This window comes from Eucyclogobius newberryi, unplaced genomic scaffold, assembly GCF_026437365.1.
Source record: "Eucyclogobius newberryi isolate DKJ021-1_F unplaced genomic scaffold, fEucNew1.0.hap1 SCAF_6, whole genome shotgun sequence".
In the NCBI taxonomy this organism is placed as follows: domain Eukaryota; kingdom Metazoa; phylum Chordata; class Actinopteri; order Gobiiformes; family Gobiidae; genus Eucyclogobius; species Eucyclogobius newberryi.
In genome coordinates this window covers 23,241,893-23,265,517 of record NW_027316278.1, presented here as the reverse complement: position 1 = coordinate 23,265,517, position 23,625 = coordinate 23,241,893, and the positions used below count along the sequence as shown (strand labels likewise).

The following is a 23,625-nucleotide window of genomic DNA, read 5'->3' as shown; positions in this document are numbered from 1 at the left end:
AATGTGAGGCAATAGAAACGTGTAAAAGAGCATCTCATTACAGTTCATATGTATAGCTACCGTATTCTAAAAAACAAATCTTCTGACGCAGTTTCATCCAGATGAAAGACGTGGTTGGGTGAAAACCATATCCTGTCTCGCTCTCGAAAAAGCCCAAAAAAGCTATAGTATAGAGGTGATATACCTAGAAGAAATATAAAAAAGGGGAAAGTTTTAGATGACTACAGGTTATTATGCCAACATAAAAAGGTAATATGAGGTATAGAACAAAAACCCAGGATACCATTAGCTATCGTTAGGCCTTTACAAACCGTGCACATGGGGTAGCCTGGGTTAGCCTGGTTCCTGTCTCCAGATTTTCTCCTGCTCTGTACAGTATTTACAATGGCTTGCAGGATTCGTATCCCTGGAATGTTTCAACATTTTGTCACATCAGGACAACTAACAAACTGTGTTGGCATTTTATGTGAAAGAACAAAGTGGCACACAATTTGTGAAGTAGACAGAAAGTTATAATTTCCAGATTTAAAAAACAAAACAAAAAAAGGTCTCTACCAGCTCTGCACACCTACTGACTGACATTTCAGCCTAGTCTTCTTTGAAAAACATCTCAAGCTTAGTCAGATTTGATAGAGCGCGTTTGTGAACAGCAGTTTTCAGATCTTGCCATAGATTCTCAATTGGATTTAGGACTGGACTTTCACTGGGGCTACCATTGTACCTCTGGCTTTCAAATCTGACCCAGGCCACATTCGTATAAATAAATCAGACATGTATCCACACTTTTAGAATGCAACTGCAGTCTGAACACTCAAGTCCCCAGATCCGACCTGAACGTCATCAACAGGCAACATTTCAGGGATAAACGTCACAATTCTGTGTCAAAGCGCTAGAAAAAACAGAGAAAGTGGTGAGACATGGCAGACAGAGGAGCTGACAACTGTCAGTGGAAGAAGTTTGTGAATCCATTAATGTCAATTAAAGGAGAGGTCACGGCATGACGCGGCCAGGTAATATGCTTTTTTACTTCCGTAAATACAGTGCGCTACGTGTGACGATGTGTTCTTTTGTGCCACATCTAGCTGCATTCAGTTCACACCAGACACAAAATTAAAAATCTGAATTGGGCCTCCAGTGTGAACGTAGCCATAGCGTTGTGCTTTTGGTCTCATCAGATCAGAGCACCTTCTTCCGCATGTTTACTGTGTCCCCCACTCTTATGGCCTTTTTTCAACAATGGCTTCTTCTTGCCACTCTTCCATAAAGGCAAGATTTATGTAGTACACAACTAATAGAGTCCCTGTCCACCTGAGCCGTGGATCTCTGCAGCTCCTCCAGTGTTACCATAGGCATTTTGGCTGCATCTGTGATCAGTGCTCTCCTTGCTTGGCCTATAAGTATCGGTGGACAACCATGTCTTTCTAGTTGGGCCAAACTCTTTCCATTCCAGATGATGGATTGATGGATTATGACCTAACCCTGCTTTAAACTCAACGCAACTTCTGACAACCATTGGGTGCACTCAGAGAAAAGATGCTGAATATTTTGCATGCTGCCCAGTTTGTAATTGAAAAAATATATATATATCTGAATATCATGCACACTTTTCCTTCCACTTTACACTTTGTGTTGCTCTTTCACAAAAAAAGCCAACACAATTTTATTACGTTTATTTATGTGTAAATATCTCATGTTATAACATGGGAACCTGCAGCTTATTGAAAGGCCCGTATATGTACAATTTATTTTTTCTCTGTAAATTTTGTTGGCGCAACTTTTATTCAAGAGCACTGTATAACCTGAAAGTACGGTACATATCATGCAAAACATCATTGAGCTTTTAACCATGTCCTTACATTATTGCTTCATCAAAAACATTTAGCTTCATTCACGCTAGTTTGAAGAATTCTGGTTAGAAAATCCTCTCCCCAATGACCGTAAAACAATCTGTGACGTGGCTCTGAGAATCTTCTCTGCTGTTTAAATCCATGAAATCATTTTCCCATCTAATAATGATCAGGACTGTATGGCTACTAACATCTCAGTGAAAACGTTTGTTGTTCATTATTAACCTGTGTATTTCCCTCAAAACTCAGTCCCGTGGAAAACAGCAGAGCTCATTAACAATTAATTCTAAAACATGAGACAGCAAACTAAGTATTTAAGGTACTCAAAGATCACAAAGTTGAACTCAAAGTTCACAATTTGCTGTCTACCCCAGATTTTCTGAAATAATCCCTGCGCATGTACAGAACAGTGGGCGGGGAAGAACAATGGAACAATGGAGAAGTGGGGAGCTGCAGACCCAGAGGCTGATGTCCCGTCTTCTTTGGCGCTTTGGTCAGTGATTCTTATGTGGCTCAGTGCCCCTTGTATTATGTGAATGATTTCCTTTTAGAAATAACTAAGCCTAATACTACAAGATACATTTTATTAGCATATACAAATCATTATCGAAACATTTTGAGATATTAAAAACTTCTATTTAGAACTATGGGTGGTTGTAGATAAACTGACAACACACATGAATGTGGACACCTTTACCTTGTATTTTTCTAATTGTAAAATAGTATACCAAATTAGATTCCATCAGAGTAAATACAATGAAAAGTGAATTTGTGAAACAGGACTTATGGGCTTAAACACTAGGTAAAATATTAAATATTGGTAGAACAATCATAGCCGACCATCTCTAGTTGCTACAGTATGCAATAACAATATTTAAATATAGCCACAAGCGGCAATGATTGGCCCTCGCCACGCCGCAATAGGAGGGGGCGCTAACGCGCCCCAATTGTCCTTTTATTACGCCTACTGCTGAATCTGTGACGCTGTCACATCTTCTCCCCTTTGTTTTACCATTCAAAAAGCAATTTTATTTTGAATTCTTGGCAAAATGTGTGGCTCTGCCGCACAGACACCGTGACTCTTTGAATAAAAATGTGGATAACTTTTGATGGTCCACCCCTGAAGATGAAGAGAAGAGTCTCACCAAATTTCAGGTTGATAGGGCTGACGCCCTGGGAGGAGTTCGTGAAAGTCTAAAGTGTAAACAGGTTCTAGCGATTTCCCCATTGGAATAACATGGGAGGTTTCGGTCATCTCTACGGCAAAGCCATAACAATTATGACATGGGTCTCATTGACTTTTTTGATGGGGATGCCAAAATTGAGTTGTGTGTCAAATTTCATAAAATTTCGCAAAACTAAACATTTAATCTCCATATAAAATCTGTAGGGGGCGCTGTGGCGCCAAATTAATTTATTTCACTTCAAGTAGGTTTAGGGCAAAGAGTTTAACAACTGATTCTAATTTGACGCAATTCGGAATTTATCTGCACAAACGGCAGAAATGTTAAATTTGGGAGATTTCTGAAATTCCTGCTCAGAGACCGTGACAGGTATAAATGTAATTTGAATAACTTTTGATGTCCCACTCCTCAGTAGCATTTTCACCAAATTTCAGCTTTTTAGGGCCAACGCCCTGGGAGGAGTTCGTAAAAGTACGACGTTTGGAAAAACTCCCGAGTCATGCTTAGCCATTTTTGAAGCAATATGGCCGACGGCGTTGCCGTAATAATATTTTTTACTTCTCTTGTCACCATCTACCTCTGCGCCAAATTTCATGATTCTACGATCAGATTTTTTTGGGGTCATTTCCTATCTCTCAATGCATTTTGGTACATTTGGGGGCGCTGACGCGCCAATTTTTTTTATTTAAGAAAAGGGAAATAGCCAGAATGTAGAGAGGCACGATTTTTAGAGGTGTGCAAATTTTTGTGACTTTTCGTCAATTTCACTGGGTGAAAAATAGGGGGGTTGGTCCCGAGGAAGAGGAAGAAGAGGAAGAGGAAGAGGAAGAGGAAGAAGAAGGAAAGAAAGAAAGAAAGAAAGAAAGAAAGACTACTAATTAGTATGCACGGGGCGTGCGTTAGTGAGTGTTTGGAAGTGGGCGAGCGCTTCGCGCTCGATTTCGTGCGCACTTTCGCAGCCGTGCTTCGCACGGCCTTACGAGATTAATAGGGCTCTCGCCAGCTTGTGGCGCTCGGGCCTAATTAGAAAACAGATAGGTAATGTTTATTACAAAATAAAAAAGTTAAAGAATCAAGAAACATTTAAAACAAATAAAATGTTTTTAGTCATAACATGGGTGTACAAAAGGTTATTGAATGACTAAAATGTCTAAAATGTCATTGGTGTTTGGTTTATCAGCAAACACATAACATGCCATTCCAAACACATGCAGGTGTACTTCAGTAAGTATTTCTTTTTGTTTACATTATGAACAGGACAAGATGTCAAGTTTCACAAATTCACACCACTACTAGATTTCAGCTAAACTATAACTAAAGCTTAAGTAAAACTACATATTGAAAACTACAGATCTTTTACAAATCACAGAGGCTACTGAAAACCTCATCACAAGCCCCTCGTTTCCCCAGACACGCGACTAAGGTGCTTTATACATTTTGTGCTGTACAGCACAAATACTTACTGCATGCCTTGGCTGCGTCGATACACAGCTCCTCAGCAACATAGTCTCCAGGTGGGAAACTGAGGTTGCTGCAGTCAGCTGCTCCCTGGATGCCATGATAGAAATATACCCTCAACACAGTGGAAGCAGCACCTGGGCTTGAGTCAGGAGATTCCCGGTGGGCGTTCCCGTTTTGGTGATTTGGAGGACAAGAACCTGTGACAGCATCAGTGACAGTATCCATGACTGGCAGGGAGGGAGGGCGGGCGGGCATCAACACTGTGCAACCTTGAATCAAACAATCAGCTTTCAGACTCCCAACTTCAAAGACTGCACAAAGTAATTTGTATTTTCATTTGAAGAACTAATAGTAATGATGGCGTTTGTGTAAAGTAATTATACTTCTCTTAAACTAAATCTTGAAAGCACAAGTGGAAGTTTGGATATTTTTGACAGTGCAAAAACGAATTGTTCCAAATTAAGGGTCATTTAACCCACTTTTAGCAGTGGTAGTTTTTGTCTGGTGTGCTGACTTTTTTTAATGAATTCGCCTACAGTGTACTGAAATAAAGCTTTGATGCTGAAAATTGTAAAAGGCAGTAAATTGTTTCATAGATGGAATTTTAGTCATTAAGAATTATAATAAACACTTACTTTGCAAGAGCAGTGAGGAGCTAGGTTAGCTTGCTGCTAGCATCCAAGACTAGCGATAGTTTGTGGACACGGTCAGGTTTATTTCGATTCAAAAGTAAATGCGTAATAACACAAATACCTATTGATAGCTGAAGATTGTATATTAATCGAGCGACATCCATGTCCCCGTCACTTGGCTAACAACAGTCCTTCAAGACCCATTTCACTTTAGCGTTAGCTACTCCAGTAACTTTAGCCGAATATCTGGGAGTCAATCTTGTAACTCGATAAAGCCACGTAAATTACGCCTTGATAAATTACATTATTAAACGGCAAGTTATCATTAAATCTGCAGAACGGCATCCTTATCGAAGAGAATCTAAACGCGGGCCACAAAGTTAATTGACCGTCAACAGAGACGCTTGAGCTAAACGAGCAGAGCTACGCTTCCTGTTCAAGTCAGTCAACAAACCACTGCCTCTCTCCCGTGGCCGCTCCACCTCCCGCTGTCATCTTCTTCTCTTATATTTTATGGGCAGTTGGCAACCAGCTGGTGGCCATTACCGCCACTCACTAGACAGGGGTCTAGTCATGGATGTATTATATTATCGGGTCTAGTAGGTGGCAAAATTTAAGTAGAAGTAGGTTTAAATCATGAATCTATATATTATCATTATTTAAATGTGTCCAATTAAGTTTTGTGTGTCCATTTTATCACAGGAAAAGGTGTATCCAAATGAGATTACTATACTATATGTATAATGGCTATAAGAATTTAAAAAAAAAAAACGTTTGCTAAAAGCAGAATATACGCTACAACCCAACTATTCCAAACCAATGGACATTTATTGCACTGTTCACTTTTTGCAATATTTACGACCATCTGTAAATTTCGTGTACACACTCAGATCAAGTTCATTTTTATTTTATTAGTAAATTCTTAAATTAAGCATGCCTTATTTGATTGTATATACTTTGCTATTATTACTGCTGTTCGTTGCACCTTAATGCTGAAACAAGTTCCTATGTTTGTGAATTTTGTTCACTGACAATGGCAATAAACCTTTGTCTGGTTCTGCTTCTGAAAATGCTTGATCTAGCGCACTCTCTTTTAGCCTAGTTCTCCAGATTTTTGGAGAGCCTCTCTATGCAGCTTTCTTTCTTTTTTACTAGTACTCAGTTAAATTGCATTTACTTGAGTCACTTTTCCAAGAAGCTGTACTTCTTGGAATACATTGCTGGTCCTTTTACAACTACTTGGCTAATTTTTTTTTTTTTTATTAAAGTAACAGTATTCTTACTTGAGTAAAATATTTGGTTATTCTCCCCTCTGTGAGTATAAATTTAAGTGACACAAGCTTAATATTGCCAATGATATCAACATTTGTGTTTCTTGTACACAAAAAGTTTTTCTCTCCAATCACATTGACCTCAACTTATAAATCAGAAGTTACATCCAGACAGTTAGTCTACTCTTATAATGGCTCTTAGTTGAGTGGTAGTTTCCCCAAATACGTGTGCAAGTTGTTGAACCACTACTTTGTTTTTCTACTTGAATAATAGTATTCTGACACATCTTTCTGGATTCTATACTCACCTCTGGGCACCTTTGGGTTGTCATCGAGATATAACTGTAAGATCTTATGCCTCAGCAAAATGTTGTTGTTGTTTTTGTTGTTGTTTTTTTCTAAAATCTAAAATATATTAGGCTAATTTTCATTTTAATCTGTCGTATACACTTTAATCTTGCTTGGTCCAATCTTGCTTGATGGCCCTTGATAGGAAAACTATGGTAACACCACTTGGCGGGGAAAGACCCCAAAACACACCTCCCTCGTTTTCTATGGCTGAAATACTGGGCTGATGAGACCGTGTTACTTATTATAATTATGTTCTTGACCCGCAACGATGAATGAACGCCTTTAATACCCATAAAATACACTAGATGGAGCTGTATGTTCATAAGACAGAGCAGTGAATATGCAAAGAATAAAGCTGTACGGTGGAAGCGCCGAACGTCAAAGAAGGAGAGGAAGATGAAGAAGAGTCTCCCTGGAATAAAGCCGGTTGGTCTCTGAAACAACAACAACTATTCTAGTCACAAAGACATATCATGACCTCATGGGCTTTGTAACACCAAAGCAATGGAAGGAGTACTTTTACGGACTACGACAGTCTGAGGACTACGAAAAGTCTGAGGAATAAAGTCTGGCGGTAATGCACAACAACAACAACACAACAACGAACAATACCTCGTGCACTTGGATGCCAACTGCCATAAAAAACTACAACGACAACAGTTTGGATATTACGGCAACATAGAGGAACGCCTCGGTCCGTATGACGGGGAAGAAGAAGAGGAAGCGTGACCTGGTCGGTGACGATATGAACAGCGGGGAGGACTCCCCTGGAGCCACTGATCCTGTGCAGCGTAGAGCGTCTTCTTGCTCGTCTATGGAGGGCTCTCTCAGTGAGGAGCAGGGCGGGGGGGTTGCAGATGTCGGGGATGTGAGTTCAGAGTGTAAGGTGTTCATAAAGCTCGCGCAGGATAATGCGTCCTTTAAGGGGTGGGATCCGATGGCGTTGACAAGGAGCCTGACTGTAGCTGTGGGAGTGGTCAAGCATGCGAGTGTCCTTAGGGATGGCTCGCTGCTGGTTGTGTGCAAGGACGTGGCTCAGCAAAGGAAGGCGATTGAAGCTAAGTGTCTGGGGGGGAAGGACATTCTTGTGTCTGATGCTGTAAGAGGCACGGTCAGGGGAGTTATAGTAGGCGTCCCTACGACGACATCTGTGGATGACGTAAAGGAGAATTTGACTGGAGCTAAGGTGGTGGATGCTAGGCGGTTGAAGATGACCCGGGATGGGGTAAGGTGTGACAGCCTGTCGATAATGATTAGATTTGAAGGTGGGATCCTGCCTCGTGTGGTGTGCGTTGGGTACATGCGCTATGGCGTACGCCCATATGTTCTGCCGCCCCTGCGTTGCTTCAAGTGCCAGCGCTTTGGGCATATTGCAGCGGTCTGTAGAGGGAAGCAGAAGTGTGGTAAATGTGCAGGAGACCACGAGTATGGGAAGTGTGACGACGGAGCAAAACTCAAGTGCTGTAACTGTGGGGGAGAGCATAGCTCTGCCTACGGGGGATGCGTGTTCAGCAAGAGGGCTGCGGAGGTGCAAAAAGTTAGAGCCTCTCAAGGCATATCCTACGCGGATGCGGTCAAGAAGGTGTCTGGTAGTCAGGTGACGGTGGATGCAGTGGGGGCTGCCAGTGCTGCTGGTGTCCTAGGCGACAGGGGAGGGGGCAGCGTTGCCCGCAGCCAGGGGGAGGTCCCCACTGGGATGCCCGTGAGTGTGGCTTCCACGGGCAGAGGCCCTGTGGGTGCGGAGGATGTACTGGTTGTGAAGAGGAAAGATTTCTTCCTCTTTATAGTGGAAGTGATTAACTGTACTGGGCAAACCAAGAAGAGATCCGAAAAGACTAAGATCATCGCTAAGGCTGCAGGGAAGTACTTTGGAGCTGGGGGCCCCGAGTGGACGGAGATAGAGGATGCGCTGCGGGAGGGCGCCCTGCCCCATTCTGGCAGTGGGAGTGGGGGGGCTCCCGATGCGCCGTCAGGTTCCGGGGGCTCATAATGGCGGTGGTTGTCTTGCAATGGAATGCGCGTAGTCTTCGTGCTAATGGCCAGGAATTTAAGCATTTTGTCTCTACCTTGTTGAACAAGCCTCACGTTATGTGCGTGCAGGAGACTTGGTTACGACCTAGGTGGGGTTTTGGGATACAAGGGTATGTGTGTGTTAGGAATGATAGGGAGCAGGGTAGAGGCGGAGGTGTGGCTGTGTTTGTCCGAGATGACCTAAATTACGTTGTTGTCAGTGTGAGTAAAGCGCCGGAGGCCCTGGCGGTGAGGGTCTGGCTGGGTGGTGAAGCTGTTACTGTGGTTAACCTTTATAATCCGTGTGGTGAGTTAACGCTAGAGTCCTTACATAGTATCGGTAAGGATGTTCGGGGAAAGGCCGTGTGGTGTGGGGATTTTAATGCGCATAGCGCTTTGTGGGGCGGTAGTGGTACCGATAGGTATGGGCAGGTGGTAGAGGGTTTTATCAATCAAAGGGAGTTGGTTTGTCTGAATGATGGGGGTGGGACCCGCTATGATATGGGGACCGGTGCGGAAAGTGCAATAGATCTTACACTTGTGTCCAAGGAGTTAGCTGGTGTTTGTAGTTGGGAGGTTCTTGGTAATCTTTCTTTTGGTAGCGATCACTATCTAGTCCGCACCGTGATTGGCTTTGGGAGCTGTGTGGTCAGGGGGACGAGGATCCAGAGGTGGCAGTTGGCAAGGGCGAACTGGGGGGCTTTCCTGAGGAAAGCTGATGATGGTTCTAGGGTTCTGCAGGAAGGAGGATTGACTCAGGTGGATGATCTCAATAGTGCAATTGTCTCGCTCATCACGCAGTCAGCGGTAGGCACGATTCCTAAGAGTGGTGGTAGTGGACATAGGAAGCGGGTGCCGTGGTGGACTGAAGCATGTGGTCATGCTGTTAGGGCGAGAAATGCGGCGTTTCGCCGGCTAAGGGTTGCCCACACTGAGGGTGCCCTCATTGACTACAAGAGGGCCCGCGCTGTTGTGCGGAAAACTGTGAGAACGGCCAAGAGTGCCTATTGGAGGCGGTATTGTTCCAAAATTGGGAGAGAAAAGCGTCTCGGGGATGTTTGGGGGATGATTAAGCGGATGCATGGGGTTGAGCGCCGTCGTGGGACCCCGGTCCTAATACTGAATGGTGTTGAAGCAGTCAGCGACGTTGACAAAGCTGAACTGTTGGCCAGCACCTTTGTGTCGGTGCACAGCTCTGACAATCTCTCACCTGCGGAAAGGCACTACAGGGAGAGTACTTTGGCCCAGAATTCTGAGCTGATTGGGCACCAGCCTTCGACTCAAGATGACCTTGACCTTCCGTTTAGTTTGTTTGAGCTAAGGAGAGCACTTTCTAAGGCGAAACAGACAGCCCCGGGTAAAGATGAGGTGTGCTATGACATGCTCTCTCATTTGACTGATGACACGCTTGGGCTAGTCCTGGGTCTTTTCAACCGTGTTTGGGATTCAGGTTGTGTTCCATCTGCGTGGAAACAGTCTACGGTGGTGCCGGTTCTGAAGCCGGGTAGGCCAGCGTCTGACCCTTCAAGTTATAGGCCGATTGCCTTGACGTCGCAGCTCGGGAAAACGATGGAGCGCATGGTTACCGAGCGGTTGGATTACTTCTTGGAGAGTCAGGGTTTGCTTCCCGCGCACCAGAGTGGTTTCCGTAGGGGCAGGAACACCATGGATTCCGTGTTGTGTTTGGAATCTGATATCCAGCTGGCCAGGGCTCAGAAAGAAAAGGTTATTGCGGTGCTCTTTGATGTGGAGAAGGCGTACGATATGGTTTGGAAGGATGGGCTCCTCATTAAGCTGCGGAAGTGTGGTGTGAAGGGTAAACTGTTTAACTGGGTCCGGAGCTTTCTGTCTGGCCGGCGTATCCAAACCAGAGTGGGCGCTGCTTACTCTGGGGTCTATGGGGTGGAGAATGGGATCCCGCAGGGGAGTGTGTGTAGCCCTATCTTGTTCAATGTTATGATTAAGGACATCTTTGACGACGTGGATGGGTCTGTTGGGAGGAGCCTTTATGCTGACGATGGCGCTCTATGGGTGAGAGGGAGGAATCTCCGGTTTTACGAGGCGAAACTGCAAAGGGCAATACAGCAGGTGGAGCAGTGGACCCTGAAGTGGGGGTTTAAACTGTCCGTACGGAAGTCTCAAGTGATCTGTTTCTTCAATGGACATAGGGACGTCTCCCTTCGACTGCATGGGCAGGTGCTCGAACAGGTCAGGGAGGTGAGGTTCTTGGGGGTCACCTTTGACGAGAGGCTTAGTTGGCGTCGGCACATTGATGAGGTCAGTGGTAAATGCAAAAGGGTGAATAACTTGCTTCGTTGTCTATCCGGCCAGGACTGGGGGGCCAGCAGAAGGTCGCTCCTGGGTATTTATCGGGCCGTCATGAGGGCGGCTATTGATTATGGCTGTATAGCCTACATGTCTGCGGCTGAGACTAACTTAAAGAAGCTTGATGTGGAGCAAGCCCAGGCCTTGCGCATCTGCTGTAGGGCTTTTAGGACCTCCCCTGTCTCGGCGCTGCAGGTTGAGTTGGGGGAATTGCCGTTACGGCTCCGGAGGCTAGAACTTCTGTTGGCTTACTGGGTGAATGTGCAAGGTCATACGAGCTCTCACCCGGTGAGGGACTTTCTCAGGGTTGATGGGGGGCAGAGTGAGGCTGGCGGTATGATTTTCAGCCAGGTAGGAAATGCGAAGGCGCGGCTTGCGGGGGTTGGTGATCTGCGTGTGAGCCCGTCGGTGGCTTTGTCTGCTATAGCTCCGTGGAAGTTTGTCCCGGCTCCTGTTGATGTTAGCTTGCATGGCAAGCTTAGAGGAGTCGCTGGGAGGGCACCGCAGTTTGCCGTTCAAGCGCTCATCGATAAGCACTCAGGTGATGTGTTTATTTATACCGACGGGTCTAGGGATCCTGAGAGTGGGCGTACTGGCGCTGCTTATTTTGTGCCTGACCTGGGGCTAGCGGTCAAGAAGAGGTTGACAGATCGCCTTTCTGTTTTCACGTCGGAACTTATAGCGATACGGTTGGCGTTGGAATGGGCGGAATCTGCTTTGCAGTGTTGCGGCATTGTGGTGGCCTCTGACAGCCTTTCTGCATTGCAAAGCATTAAATCTGGGAAATCGGATTGCAGACAGGATGTGTTGAATGGCATCTTCTGTCTGATGCTCTCCCTGTCCAGGAAGGATGTGAGGGTTTCCTTCATTTGGGTCCCTGCGCATGTGGGGGTGGATGGTAACGAAATGGCTGATGCACTGGCTAAACGTTCCCTTCGGCGGCCATCAATTGATGTGGCGGTTGAGTTAAGCAAATCTGAAATCAAGCCTGTTATCAAGAGTCATGTGGTCGGCCTTTGGCAGGAATTTTGGAGCCACTGTGTTACTGGACGGCATTTCTATCACATACAGGGTAGTGTGGGTCCTTGCGGGTCTATGGGCAGGAACGCGTGGGAGGAAAGGGCCTTCGCCCGCATGAGGATTGGCCATACTGGACTCAATTGGTCACTAAGTAGGATAGGCAAACATCCGACCGGTCTGTGTGGTCACTGTCGGGTGCCAGAGACTGTCGAGCATGTGCTGATTTGCTGTGAGGCTTATGATAGGGAAAGGGCCGGGTTGGCCTTGTGGTTTCGGAATAATGGGCGGGAGTTCAATCTGCGGAACGTTCTGGCGATCCAGTCACAGGGTTTGTGTCAGGCTGTGGTTGCTTACTTATGTAGCACAGGGCTGGGTAAACGTTTATAGAGGTGGGGGGTGTTGGAGACTGAGCCGAGGATGAGGAGCAAGAGGATGTTCTAACGCGCTTGGACTTCATGGGCCTAGAAACGCCAAAGTGATGGAAGAAGGACTTCTAAAGGATAAAACGACAAAGACGTCCCATGACCTCATGGGCTTTGTACTTCCAAAGCACCGAACGTCAAAGAGGGCGAGGAAGGTGAAGAAGAGTCTCCCTGGAATAAAGCCGGTTGGTCTCTGACACAACAACTATTCTAGTCACAAAAACACATCATGACCTCATGGGCTTTGTAACGCCAAAGCGATGGGAGGAGTACTTTTACGGACTACGACAGAGTCTGAGGACTACGAAACGTCTGAGGAATAAAGTCTGGCGGTAATGCAACACTCGGATGCCAACCGCCATAAAACAACAACAACAACAACAACAACAACATATAGTGTCGACGAAAAGTCTGAGGAATAAAGTCTGGCGGTAATGCAACACTCGGATGCCAACCGCCATAAAACAACAACAACAACAACAACAACAATTGAATGCCAACCGCCATAAAACAACAACAACATGCTTTCAGTAACCTTTGGTAGTTCAGAACAGTGGTCCTCAAACCTTTTTTTTTTAAAGCTGTGACCCCACCAAGCATTCGTAATGACCGACAAAAAAAGTAGATAACCTCAAAGTAGCCTCATATCTAACGTTTTATTTATTTTTAAGATATAGACCTAGATAAATTACTTTGTTACCCGACCACTGCATTTTAAAGGGTATCGAGCCTTGTTCATGACTATTTTGAATTTTTCTCTCATATCAACTGGAGACCCCTTGAAAATAATTGTGTGACTCCCATGGGGGTCCTGACTCCCAGGTTGAGAAACACTGGTGTGTGTGTGTGTGTGTGTGTGCGCGCGCGCGTGCGTGTGCGCGCGTGTGTGTGTGTGTGTGTGTGTGTGTGTGTGCGGCTCTAGTTGGCATTTGCCTGATTATTTAGCAAGTTTGTTGCACATCATTTCAAGTACAGTTTGAGGTCTCAGGATATTTTTAATTTACAATCCTATCCCTGCTGAACAAAACAGAGAGACTTTTCAAATTTAATCATTTTATGTCTTTTAATGATTTTAAAGCACTGGTCAAGGACTACCCTCAGTGCCAATGCACAAGAGTTATTATATTCAAGAAATAAAACAAAACAACGGCAATATAGCTCTATGACTTATAAAAATCTTCACTAGGGCATATAAATCGGAATTTCCAAGAGGAATAATATCTAAGGTATATCAATGCATTAACTACTGGGACAGCCAATCTGCTAAATATATTAAAATTAAATGGGAAATTGGGGTAATTTGTTTTGACGGACAAGGAGTGGGAAGATGGAGGAACACAAAGTCCCACGTTTGGAGGGAATTCTGTTGGAAGAATGTGATCCGTTTTTTCCTAACACCATGTCAAAGTGCTCCTTATTCACAGGGAGGGGCTGAATGAACCATTGGGTTTTAGGACTGTCTTGTTGCACAAAAATATTGGACAGAAATTAACAAGGCAACGCAGACTGTTTTCACCACCACCCTTCCGTTCAATTTTGGAACAATGTCAACCGTGAACATAATGGAAGGATATCTTTGAAACATACTCAGCTGGTGGAAAAAATGGATGAGACAAACTGCTCTGACGATTAAGGACTGGATTGATATCATAACTGACATGCGCAATGAAATGAATGTCCTAATTTTCCCCAAAAATAAAAAGGTACACATACATTTTTTTAAATCAACATATAGAAGAATTTCCTTCTGCAGATAAACAGATAGTAAAAAAATAAAATACAAATTTATAGTTAGATTAAAATTGAATTTGACAATAGATTAACAACTCTTAATAATATGTTAATAAATCTGTTGAATACAATTGGTGGACAATACAGGTTGAAATTCTCCAGATCGTATGAATTGGAGAGTCAAGTGCACAATACATCAGCAGGGCCGAGATGCTTGAGAATGTACAGCTGAGAGGGACAAGTGCACAATACACCAGCAGGGCTGAGATGCTCCAGATCGTACAGCTGAGAAGGACAAGTGCACAATACATCAGCAGGGCTGAGATGCTCCAGATCGTACAGCTGAGAAGGACAAGTGCACAATACACCAGCAGGGCTGAGATGCTCCAGATCGTACAGCTGAGAAGGACAAGTGCACAATACATCAGCAGGGCTGAGATGCTCCAGATCGTACAGCTGAGAAGGACAAGTGCACAATACACCAGCAGGGCTGAGATGCTCCAGATCGTACAGCTGAGAGGGACAAGTGCACAATACATCAGTAGGGCTGAGATGCTCCAGATCGTACAGCTGAGAAGGACAAGTGCATAATACACCAGCAGGGCTGAGATGCTCCAGATCGTACAGCTGAGAAGGACAAGTGCATAATACATCAGCAGGGCTGAGATGCTCCAGATCGTACAGCTGAGAGGGACAAGTGTACAATACATCAGCAGGGCTGAGATGCTCCAGATCGTACAGCTGAGAGGGACAAGTGCACAATACATCAGTAGGGCTGAGATGCTCCAGATCGTACAGCTGAGAAGGACAAGTGCATAATACATCAGCATGGCGCAGGGCCCTGGGAAATCAGGGAAGGTAGTCATTTTCCAGAGCCCTTGGCAATCAGAGCTGGTAGTGGTTGCCCAGGCCAGAGGGCAACCAGAGCAGGCAGTGGTTGACCAATTTACGTACTTATAGACCAACTGCAAGGACTGGATAACATCTAACTTTATAACCATTTCAAAGCTAAACTTGTGATGGTCATTTTGTCATGGTCATTTTGACTGACTTGATCAATGCTATTGACCACTATCATGTTGTTGTTGTTGGTGTTTTTAATTTATTGATTACTATTACAACAAGCCCTGATAAAATGTACATGTAAAATGTTACAACAACAAATCTAATAGTTTAAGGCTAAATAACAAGCTAAAAATGATTTCTACCTGATATTTGGCCATTGTATTTTCTTGATGCGATTTTTTAGTTTTCTCGGGAACCTCCACCAGTAGCAGTATTGAAGCAAAGTATTTAAGTATTGAAACAAAGATTGAAACACACGCCTCTAGAGCAGTGGTCCCCAAACTACGGCCCGCGGGCCACATCCAGCCCGTTGGGCCTTTCAATCCGGCCCGCCAAGCTTGTCCAAGTTATATTAAAAAATAAATAAATAAATAAATTGCCGTAGACTTTATTAGACAGTAGATGGAATGAGAAAGAAAGGAAGGGGAATGAGGAGAGAGAAAGGAGGACGTGCAGCAAATGTCGGAGTCGGGATTCAAACTCACGATACTGTGGCTGGCCGTTCATTTTACCTTTCGCCTGTAATGCCCACATTTCCCCAAGAGATGGCCACTGTTCCCTCTAAGCTGTGCGCCTGCGCAGTGGCGCACTGCTCCACATAGTGCACACTTAGTGCGCACACAAGAAAATCTATGGCGCGCAGAAAATAAAATTCACCATAAACGGCCACCGGGACAAGTTACAGGTCAAATCTTACGTGTAATTTATAGTAATTCATTAGTTCACACAAACACACCATATCTTCCTGGCCCGGCCCCTCGGCCAAATTTTAGAACTCAATGTGGCCCTCGAGTCAAAAAGTTTGGGGACCACTGCTCTAGAGGCACATGACCGGTAATCTTACATGGTGTCACTTTAAGTAAAAGTGTTTCAGCTGTACTTTGTCTTTTACCAGAGAAATTTTTAGACAAGTAATTGGACTTATACTTGAGTTGTAAACTTCAGTACATTTGCCACCTCTGCTCTTGTGTTATGGTGGTCCTTCACCATTAGCTCTCTGCATGTTGTATTTGATGCTTGAGCACTCAAAATTTCACTTTTGAGCCACCCCCTTTCTCCACCCACAGCACTACTTGTGATTATTTAAAAACTTAGGGGTTTCAACAATAAAAATGTAAATGAAAATCTGCTGCTTGCTAAAGTTAAATGTCACAATGAAGAGGCAGGGAAAGTCAGTTTTGCATATTTTAACATAATGAACATGTTTCTGTTATTAAGCCATTTTAGATTCTCATTGTGATTTAAAATGTAAACAATTTAAAATAATGTTCTACATATTATTAGGTACTAAGTCAATGCTAAATACCGGGGCAAAAAGAAGGAGAGACCTCTCTTAACTAAACATTTTACATTATGGATAAAGTTGTTTTTCTCTGTCCTTTTCTCACAAATTTAGCACCAATGTCAAAAACAGAGGGACTTGTTGACTGGTTATTCCTGTCCATACGCCTGTCATTCTCATGTTCACACCTCAACAGACTCCCCATGAAATCTGCATGTCACTTGTGGATAGATCTGGCATATTTTGTCTGCCAGAAAATGTCCTGCACCACGAGTTAAGAAGTGTCTGCATGCGTTATGTGACATGTTGGCAAATCGGGCCCACAGCCTTGCATATACAGGAGTCAGAACTTCAGCCCATTAAGAATAATACAGCGGCACAACACTTAATTTATGTTTATTGTGATATTGAAATGTATAATAATTAAAGCCACGCACAGCCAAAACGCATGTAAATCAATGACAATATCTGTCAGGTTGCCACAGTAACATGCTTGCAGATAGAGGTATACCATCATTGGCAAATTCCATCAAAATGGTAAGAAAAATATCTGTGCCAAATTTTATTTGTCCAAGTCAAAGGACATTTTTTGACTTCATTCAAATGTATTCATTCAAAAGGGGAGAGCATTTATAAAATGTAGCTTCATATATTCTATATCATTGCGTTCAGCTAATTTTGCACCAAACTTATATTTGTGCTGGGAAATAGGACATCTCATGCCTGATACGCAAGTTTTTGACACTTGGCAAAAATGGCAATTTTTGTTAACGAGCTTGCCACGCCCACATTTGGAATTGTATCAAAAATCAAAATAATTACCTCTAATTGCACATAGGTATAGTTCGTTTGAACACATTTTCAAGCCTTTTGACAGAAAGTCCAAGGTGGAAAAGTATGAAGTGTAAAATTTTGAAAACATTGGGTTTGGCCCACAATCTATCATTTATTTGAACTTTGAGATTTATTTTCAGCCATTGTGTATTCTACATTTTAAGCTTCAAAACGCTGTGTGTTTTATTAAAATCAGACTCATGTTCACGGAGAAATTAGTCGAATGAGGAAGAGAATCCGACGGCAAAACGCAAAGACACACGTGAGCGCGGACATGTGATTTACAGGCAGTCTGCAGTTTTTGAACCTGCCGCATTGAAATGAGACTTTCTCGACCTGACCTGCCGTACGAGTCAAAAGACAACTTGTTGATCACTACCGTGGAAGATATTTCTGTGTAAACATCTCATTTTCCAATGCAACGCTTACTTGCTAAGAACATGCTCAGGAGCAGATGAACCAGATATGAAGGACAGAGGGGACAGTAGGGACAGCTCAGATGTTTTCTTTGTATGTTAAACTTGAAAATGCTGTGTTTCATTACAATCAAACACATATTCACTGAGAAATGTGTCTACTTAGACCCACGGCGCAGCAGACCGCAGATGCACCGCGAGATCCCTGGTTCAAAAGTTGTGTCACTACAGTGTAGTATACATGTCTCATATCTCATGTTAGAACGTGGGTACCTGCGGTTTATGACAGGTGCCCATGTATGTACAATTTCTATTTTCTTTCGTAAATTACGTAGGCGCGGCTTTTATTCAGGAGTGCTGTATAGCCCGAAAAGTACAGAGTGTGCTTATGACGGTGGATTGGTTTATTTACATTCTGAGTAAAACCAATACTATCTAATAGAGCACTGAAGGCATTACCAAGATAGTTGCCATTCACAGTCACGTGCCTATTGAAAACTCCAGCTATCAATATTTTATCCCATTCTAACACTAAGTTTGTTATAAAGTCAGGGAACACTGAATAGGGACCAGGAGGTCAGTAGTTAACAATTAATAAAACCCCTTTTTCGTTTCTCCAATTTGGTCCTCTTGAACCACTGAATCGGAGCACTAGCATTCACATGTTAGCTCCAAACAAAGTCGCCACTCAACAGGTCCACTAATTAAAGTCACTCAAAGAGTACACCTTGCTCCATCAAAGGCAAGAAGCATCTTAAAGGTTGGCAGGCCTAACAAGCATCTGCCAGTGCAGGTAGCAGGAGTTGGTACTCATTATACTCCGCTCATGTACTCCACCCCCTGCTGGTGGATATTTTGATTGGGCTCTACAAACTTTGACTTGTTAACTGTTGCTCCTCTACACTATGGATTTCTCCACTTTTGCGTGACCAGTCAATTATAACCCTGTATGGAAAGTGAGCTATGCGGCTCATGCGCTTTGAACTCTGGTCATTGACGGATATGAACCACTATTATGCAAGTGCACAACTGTAAATATTGTGCATATTTGGTCTGTTAATCACTATGTAAATGACAACACAAGTAAACATTTCATGAAGCACACCTTTTTTTTCTTCCAATTACCAGAGTGTCACATTTTCATAATCATTTTATTCTGTGGTTGTCACAACTTTAGTTATTTCTTCATTGGTCGATACCCTTCAGTGCCACTCCAACCAGAGAGCAGACTCTGCCACCCTCTCCTGCTCTCCACTAATTACTCGTCACATTCACCTGGCCTGCCCCACCTCAGTATATGGACCGGCCCATTTCCCTCTGTTCCCTGCACGATTGTCTTGTGTGTTACCGTAGCTCCCAGCAAACTGTTATCCTGATTCTTACCCTGCCTGTTCCTGTTTTGACCTGCCTTTTTTGAACTTTGGGCCATCTCTTTTGTCTGCCCCATTTTGGATTTGTCTGCCACGTGTTACAACCTTGTTTTCATCTCTGCTGGTAATAAATACCCTAAACCTGAACTGTTTCCTGTGTCGTGCCTTTGGGTTCTTGCCTGCCATTTTGTGACTCCTGACAGTGGTGCTGGATAATCTTTAAGAAGGCGATTAATGGTCTGACAATAAAGGGTTTTGAGGGAAGATAATTAAGTAAATCTCTATTCCATGCTCGACAACGGCAACTTTTTCACGTCCTTTTGGTTAATGCATCTCTGATACATACACACAGATCTTTTGAACAATGATTAGACTATGCCACAGCCTCTTCACCTGCCTCAACAAAAGAGAGTTGCCCAAAATGTCCTCTGGGCAGAATTTGCTGATGGTTCTTCAAACTTGTTTTAGATCTCAAGGAGAGTGATCTTTTACACCCGCACCTGACTTTGGAATGAACTCCCTCTCTCCCTGCGTTCTTTGGCTTCTGTGGATGTCTTTAAAATCATCTAAAGACTAACTTTTTCAAACAAGCATTTTAGCCTCATTGGCTCACCTTCTAAAATTTGACTGCATCTTGTATATTCTGGGATGAGCAGGTTGCATAACAGCTGACCCTTCACCCTGGACATGGACTGTTTGAGCCACTCCTCTCAGGCTACGGTCCATCCGGACCAGAACCTCTCGCCACAAGAACAGTTTCTTTCCCTTTGCCGTTGGACTTATCAACACTTCTTAACACCTGTCACTTTAACTATGATTTAATCAACAACCTCTCATTGCATTGTTCACTTCTGCACTACTTCTGTAAATTTAACTGTACATTTTGTGTATGTACTAAGTCTATTGTCATCTTTTTGTTGTTGTGTGAAGCTCTTTGTGATTATATGCCTGTGAAAAGCACTATACAAATATTTATATTTTGTACTGAATTTATTTCTTGTCAAATTCTAGTATCCAAGTTGATATTAAATTTCCCATTAACAAAAATATTCAGAAAACTAATTAAAACCCTTCCTCCTCTCTCTCCTAGCTTGAGAGTATGTTCCGAAGTAATGACCAACAATTCATACTCGCTGAGTTCTTATTTAGTAATACATAACTGCATCGATTCATCAATAGCTTCAGCCTGTTAAGACTCTTTCACAGCACTTTCCTCAGCTCAAATGAACAATATTTGTGAGTTTATGCAGAACAATGGGAACTGTGTGTGGTATTTCTGAGTTGTCCTGGTTGTTAAAGCAAATGTTTTTAGCCTTTATGCGCTGGTTCAGCTGCAGTCATTTATCTCGACTCTGTGCTGTTGTACTGGTGGTATAAGAGTGTGTGGCCCATTCTCCAACGTACTGACCTAGTTGCATTTAAAGCTCACCCGTATGGGTGGCTATGCGTTTTATGAAAATGCTGAGATGTCGGTTAAGTTGGCGACGAGGGGTTTAAATTCTAGGTTCAACTTTTTAAATTAACAATGCAAGCAAACCTAATACAATTAAGGTATAAGGTGTCTTGTCTCAACTTGCACATTAATTTATTAATAAGGTCTCGTCTGAGTAATGAACAATAAATGATGTAGAAAAGCATAGTCTGCTGTCATGTCATTGTCATTGGGAATTCTGTAAACCATGGTCGGCATAAGTGTATATATATTTAGGTTTTTTTTGCTAATTTTGGACATTATATATATTTTTAATCTGGGCCTGGTACTATATAACTTTTATGGTGGATGGTTCACCGCCTGCTTGGGGGTGTTATTGCTTGTCCTGGAATGTTCCACAGTTTGGCATTTGATATATGTATCTCCAGAGACAAGGAGGCAAAACTGGCTGGCGAGAGGCTTTTTAGTTCCTAAAGGAAAAAATAATATTTTTCATTTGGGGAGGCAACATTTTGTTTGACAAAATGTTATCACATTTGGCAGAAAATTATAATATTGTCTATTGTCTGATATTGATATGTATAAAACTGCAACAATAATTCAATTTTAGTCACCCTCCGCCTGCAGTGTAACTATTATACTATACAAAAAGCCTTGCCCTTGCAGTGCACATGTCTTATGTCCAATGGTAGTCCTTGTGGTGTATGTCTTGTTTAGCAATTGTGCTCTGTGTTTCAAAAGCGTTACACATGTAGTACATTGTGATAATGAGCCTTAGCAAGCTCATTGAGCAGCTGTTGAAAGTAATTTAAATTTAATCTTGGAGCGGCAAGTGCTGTGAATATTCAGACTTTGATCAAGGCACAGCAACTCCATCTTCTCCTCTTCTCTATACCCACACTTGTCTGTCTCCACCTTCTCCCACAGGTCCAGGGCCAGTCTGCTTGCCCTCCCTTTAAAGACAACAACTGCCTTATTGTATCAATGGCCAATTTGCTTAAAGCACAATAAGTATAGAATACCTTTTCTGCTCTAACACACACAGACTTCCAGAAACCACTTCTCAAAAACTCATTTATGCCAGGCTCACGGCAGGCCTCAGCGTTATGAATGTAATTCCCGGCCATAACAATTGTATTAATGTTTCTCACTTGATCCCGAAGTCATTCTTCAATAGTCTGATTCAGATAATGGATATAAAAGAAGTGATGCAAAGGCAGTTGGCTGAATTAGATCCCTTATTTTGTGTTGTTTATTGTGGTTTCTACGTGGATTAATAATCAAAAATAAAAACTAAAAAAGGTGTCTGTCTGCCTTGGATGTCAGGGTTTTCCTGTTCCTTGCGTTATGTGATATCATCAAATGTTGAATTGATAGGCCTTTTTGTTGTTTCCTTTGGGGGGTATAAAATGGCAGATGATTAAAGATCAATTGGACAAAGCGATATAAAAATAATATAAAAACAGCTGTGTTACAAGTGCCAGCTTTGCAATGAAGTTCAGTGGATCATTGGTCTTTGTTTATATCTACAGACTTGAGTGATCGGTGTAGAAAGCATTGGCCTTATCTAAGTACATGGCTGCTCAAAAAAATAAAAGCTAATTACTTGATCTTAATGAGTGAACGGACCTGAAGAGGGCAAACCACCATTTTTCAATTGAGAACGATAGCCTCAGATTTGGAGATCCTACTCAACCCATTCTCTGAGTTCCAAAGGTGTATTTATCCTAAGGTTTTATTATCTTACATTATGGCTCTAAAGGCTTTATATGTGTCTACAGCCACGTGCTTGTTTCCTGTTAATGTTGGCCTATTTACTTGTCTTTTTTGGACTGATAACGATTGTTTGATGTTTCTGTTTCTGTCCTGTAAGTTTTTAACCAATGGAGTCTTGTTGTTGTGATTTTGATACACCCCCCCTCCAAAAACGTATTGAATTTAGTTGAATGGAAGTACAAATTTCACAGTACTAATACCATATAAAAGTTTGACTGACTTTTATACAGTTGCTGGCCCGGACTCACCAGGTGCACGCAGAGAGCCATTGGCACATTGCGAGTCACCAGTGCATGTTAATCAAACCTGTGACAGCTCAAGGCCTGCTAACAGAGCTGTAGGCTGTTGTAAACAAAGCTGGGTCTTGGTTTCCTCTGGGCACATGGATCCACAGTCTTTTCCTACTTCCTTTCCTCTTCAATTCACCTGCCTTCCTCTTCCCTCCCTCCTGGCTCTGCTGCTGTGTTTTGGCTCCATCTGTTTGGAATAAAACTAATGGGAGCAATGCCAAAAGCCAACAGGAGAAATCAAGCAGAAACGTTGAGCAGATTCAGGTGTTATGCGTAACTACGGTGCCTTCAGGCCATACTCGACATCTTGTTAAAATCCCCTCCCTGCCACATCTTCAAGACATAAACTATAATAATTACATAACCGGGTCTGTAATTCTCTTAGGTATTTAGTCACTTGATGCTCAGTGTTATCTTTATATTGAAAATGTTCTTTTTGTCATTTAAATCATATTAACATAAACTGTGTGTAATGAAAAAGGCATTCTTCACAGACAAACTCGATCGTTGCACTGCTGATGCACTCACTTGTCTCTGTTACACGTCCTTGGCATTTCTCTGTATGAATCTTGTCTTAGAGTAGCTAGGCTTCACAGTTGAACTTTCTGAAGACTGAAATCCCCGTCTTTGGCCCACAGAAACAAAAGGAAAGTGTTAGCAGTCACTTCCAGAGTTTCACTTTAAAACCTACAAATCAAGTTAGAAATTTGGAAGTAATAATGGACTCAGTAAATCAATAACATTCATTAACCATACAATAACAACACACAAAGTAGCTTATTACCACCTGAAGAACATGATCAAAATCAAAAGTCTAAACCAGACTTGGAGAGACTTATCCATGAGTTTGTCTCCAGTAGATTAGACTACTGTAAAGACCTGCTCACTGGCCTCTCCAAACACACA

At 42.9% G+C, this 23,625-nt stretch overlaps 1 protein-coding gene across 2 annotated transcripts in view; it reads right to left on the bottom strand.

The window, feature by feature from the left end:
- jak2b (Janus kinase 2b) overlaps nt 1-4,735 on the bottom strand; it is a 32,835-nt gene extending 28,100 nt beyond the window's left edge. For both annotated transcript variants that reach the window (XM_072432564.1, XM_072432565.1), the window contains exons 1-2: nt 4,495-4,735; nt 61-184 (exon numbers count right to left, since the gene is read on the bottom strand). In XM_072432564.1, coding sequence (XP_072288665.1) covers nt 61-184; nt 4,495-4,717 — 347 coding nt within the window. In that variant the 5' untranslated portion in view covers nt 4,718-4,735. The remainder of the gene's footprint in view (nt 1-60; nt 185-4,494) is intronic.
- Between the last annotated feature and the right edge of the window lie 18,890 nt (nt 4,736-23,625).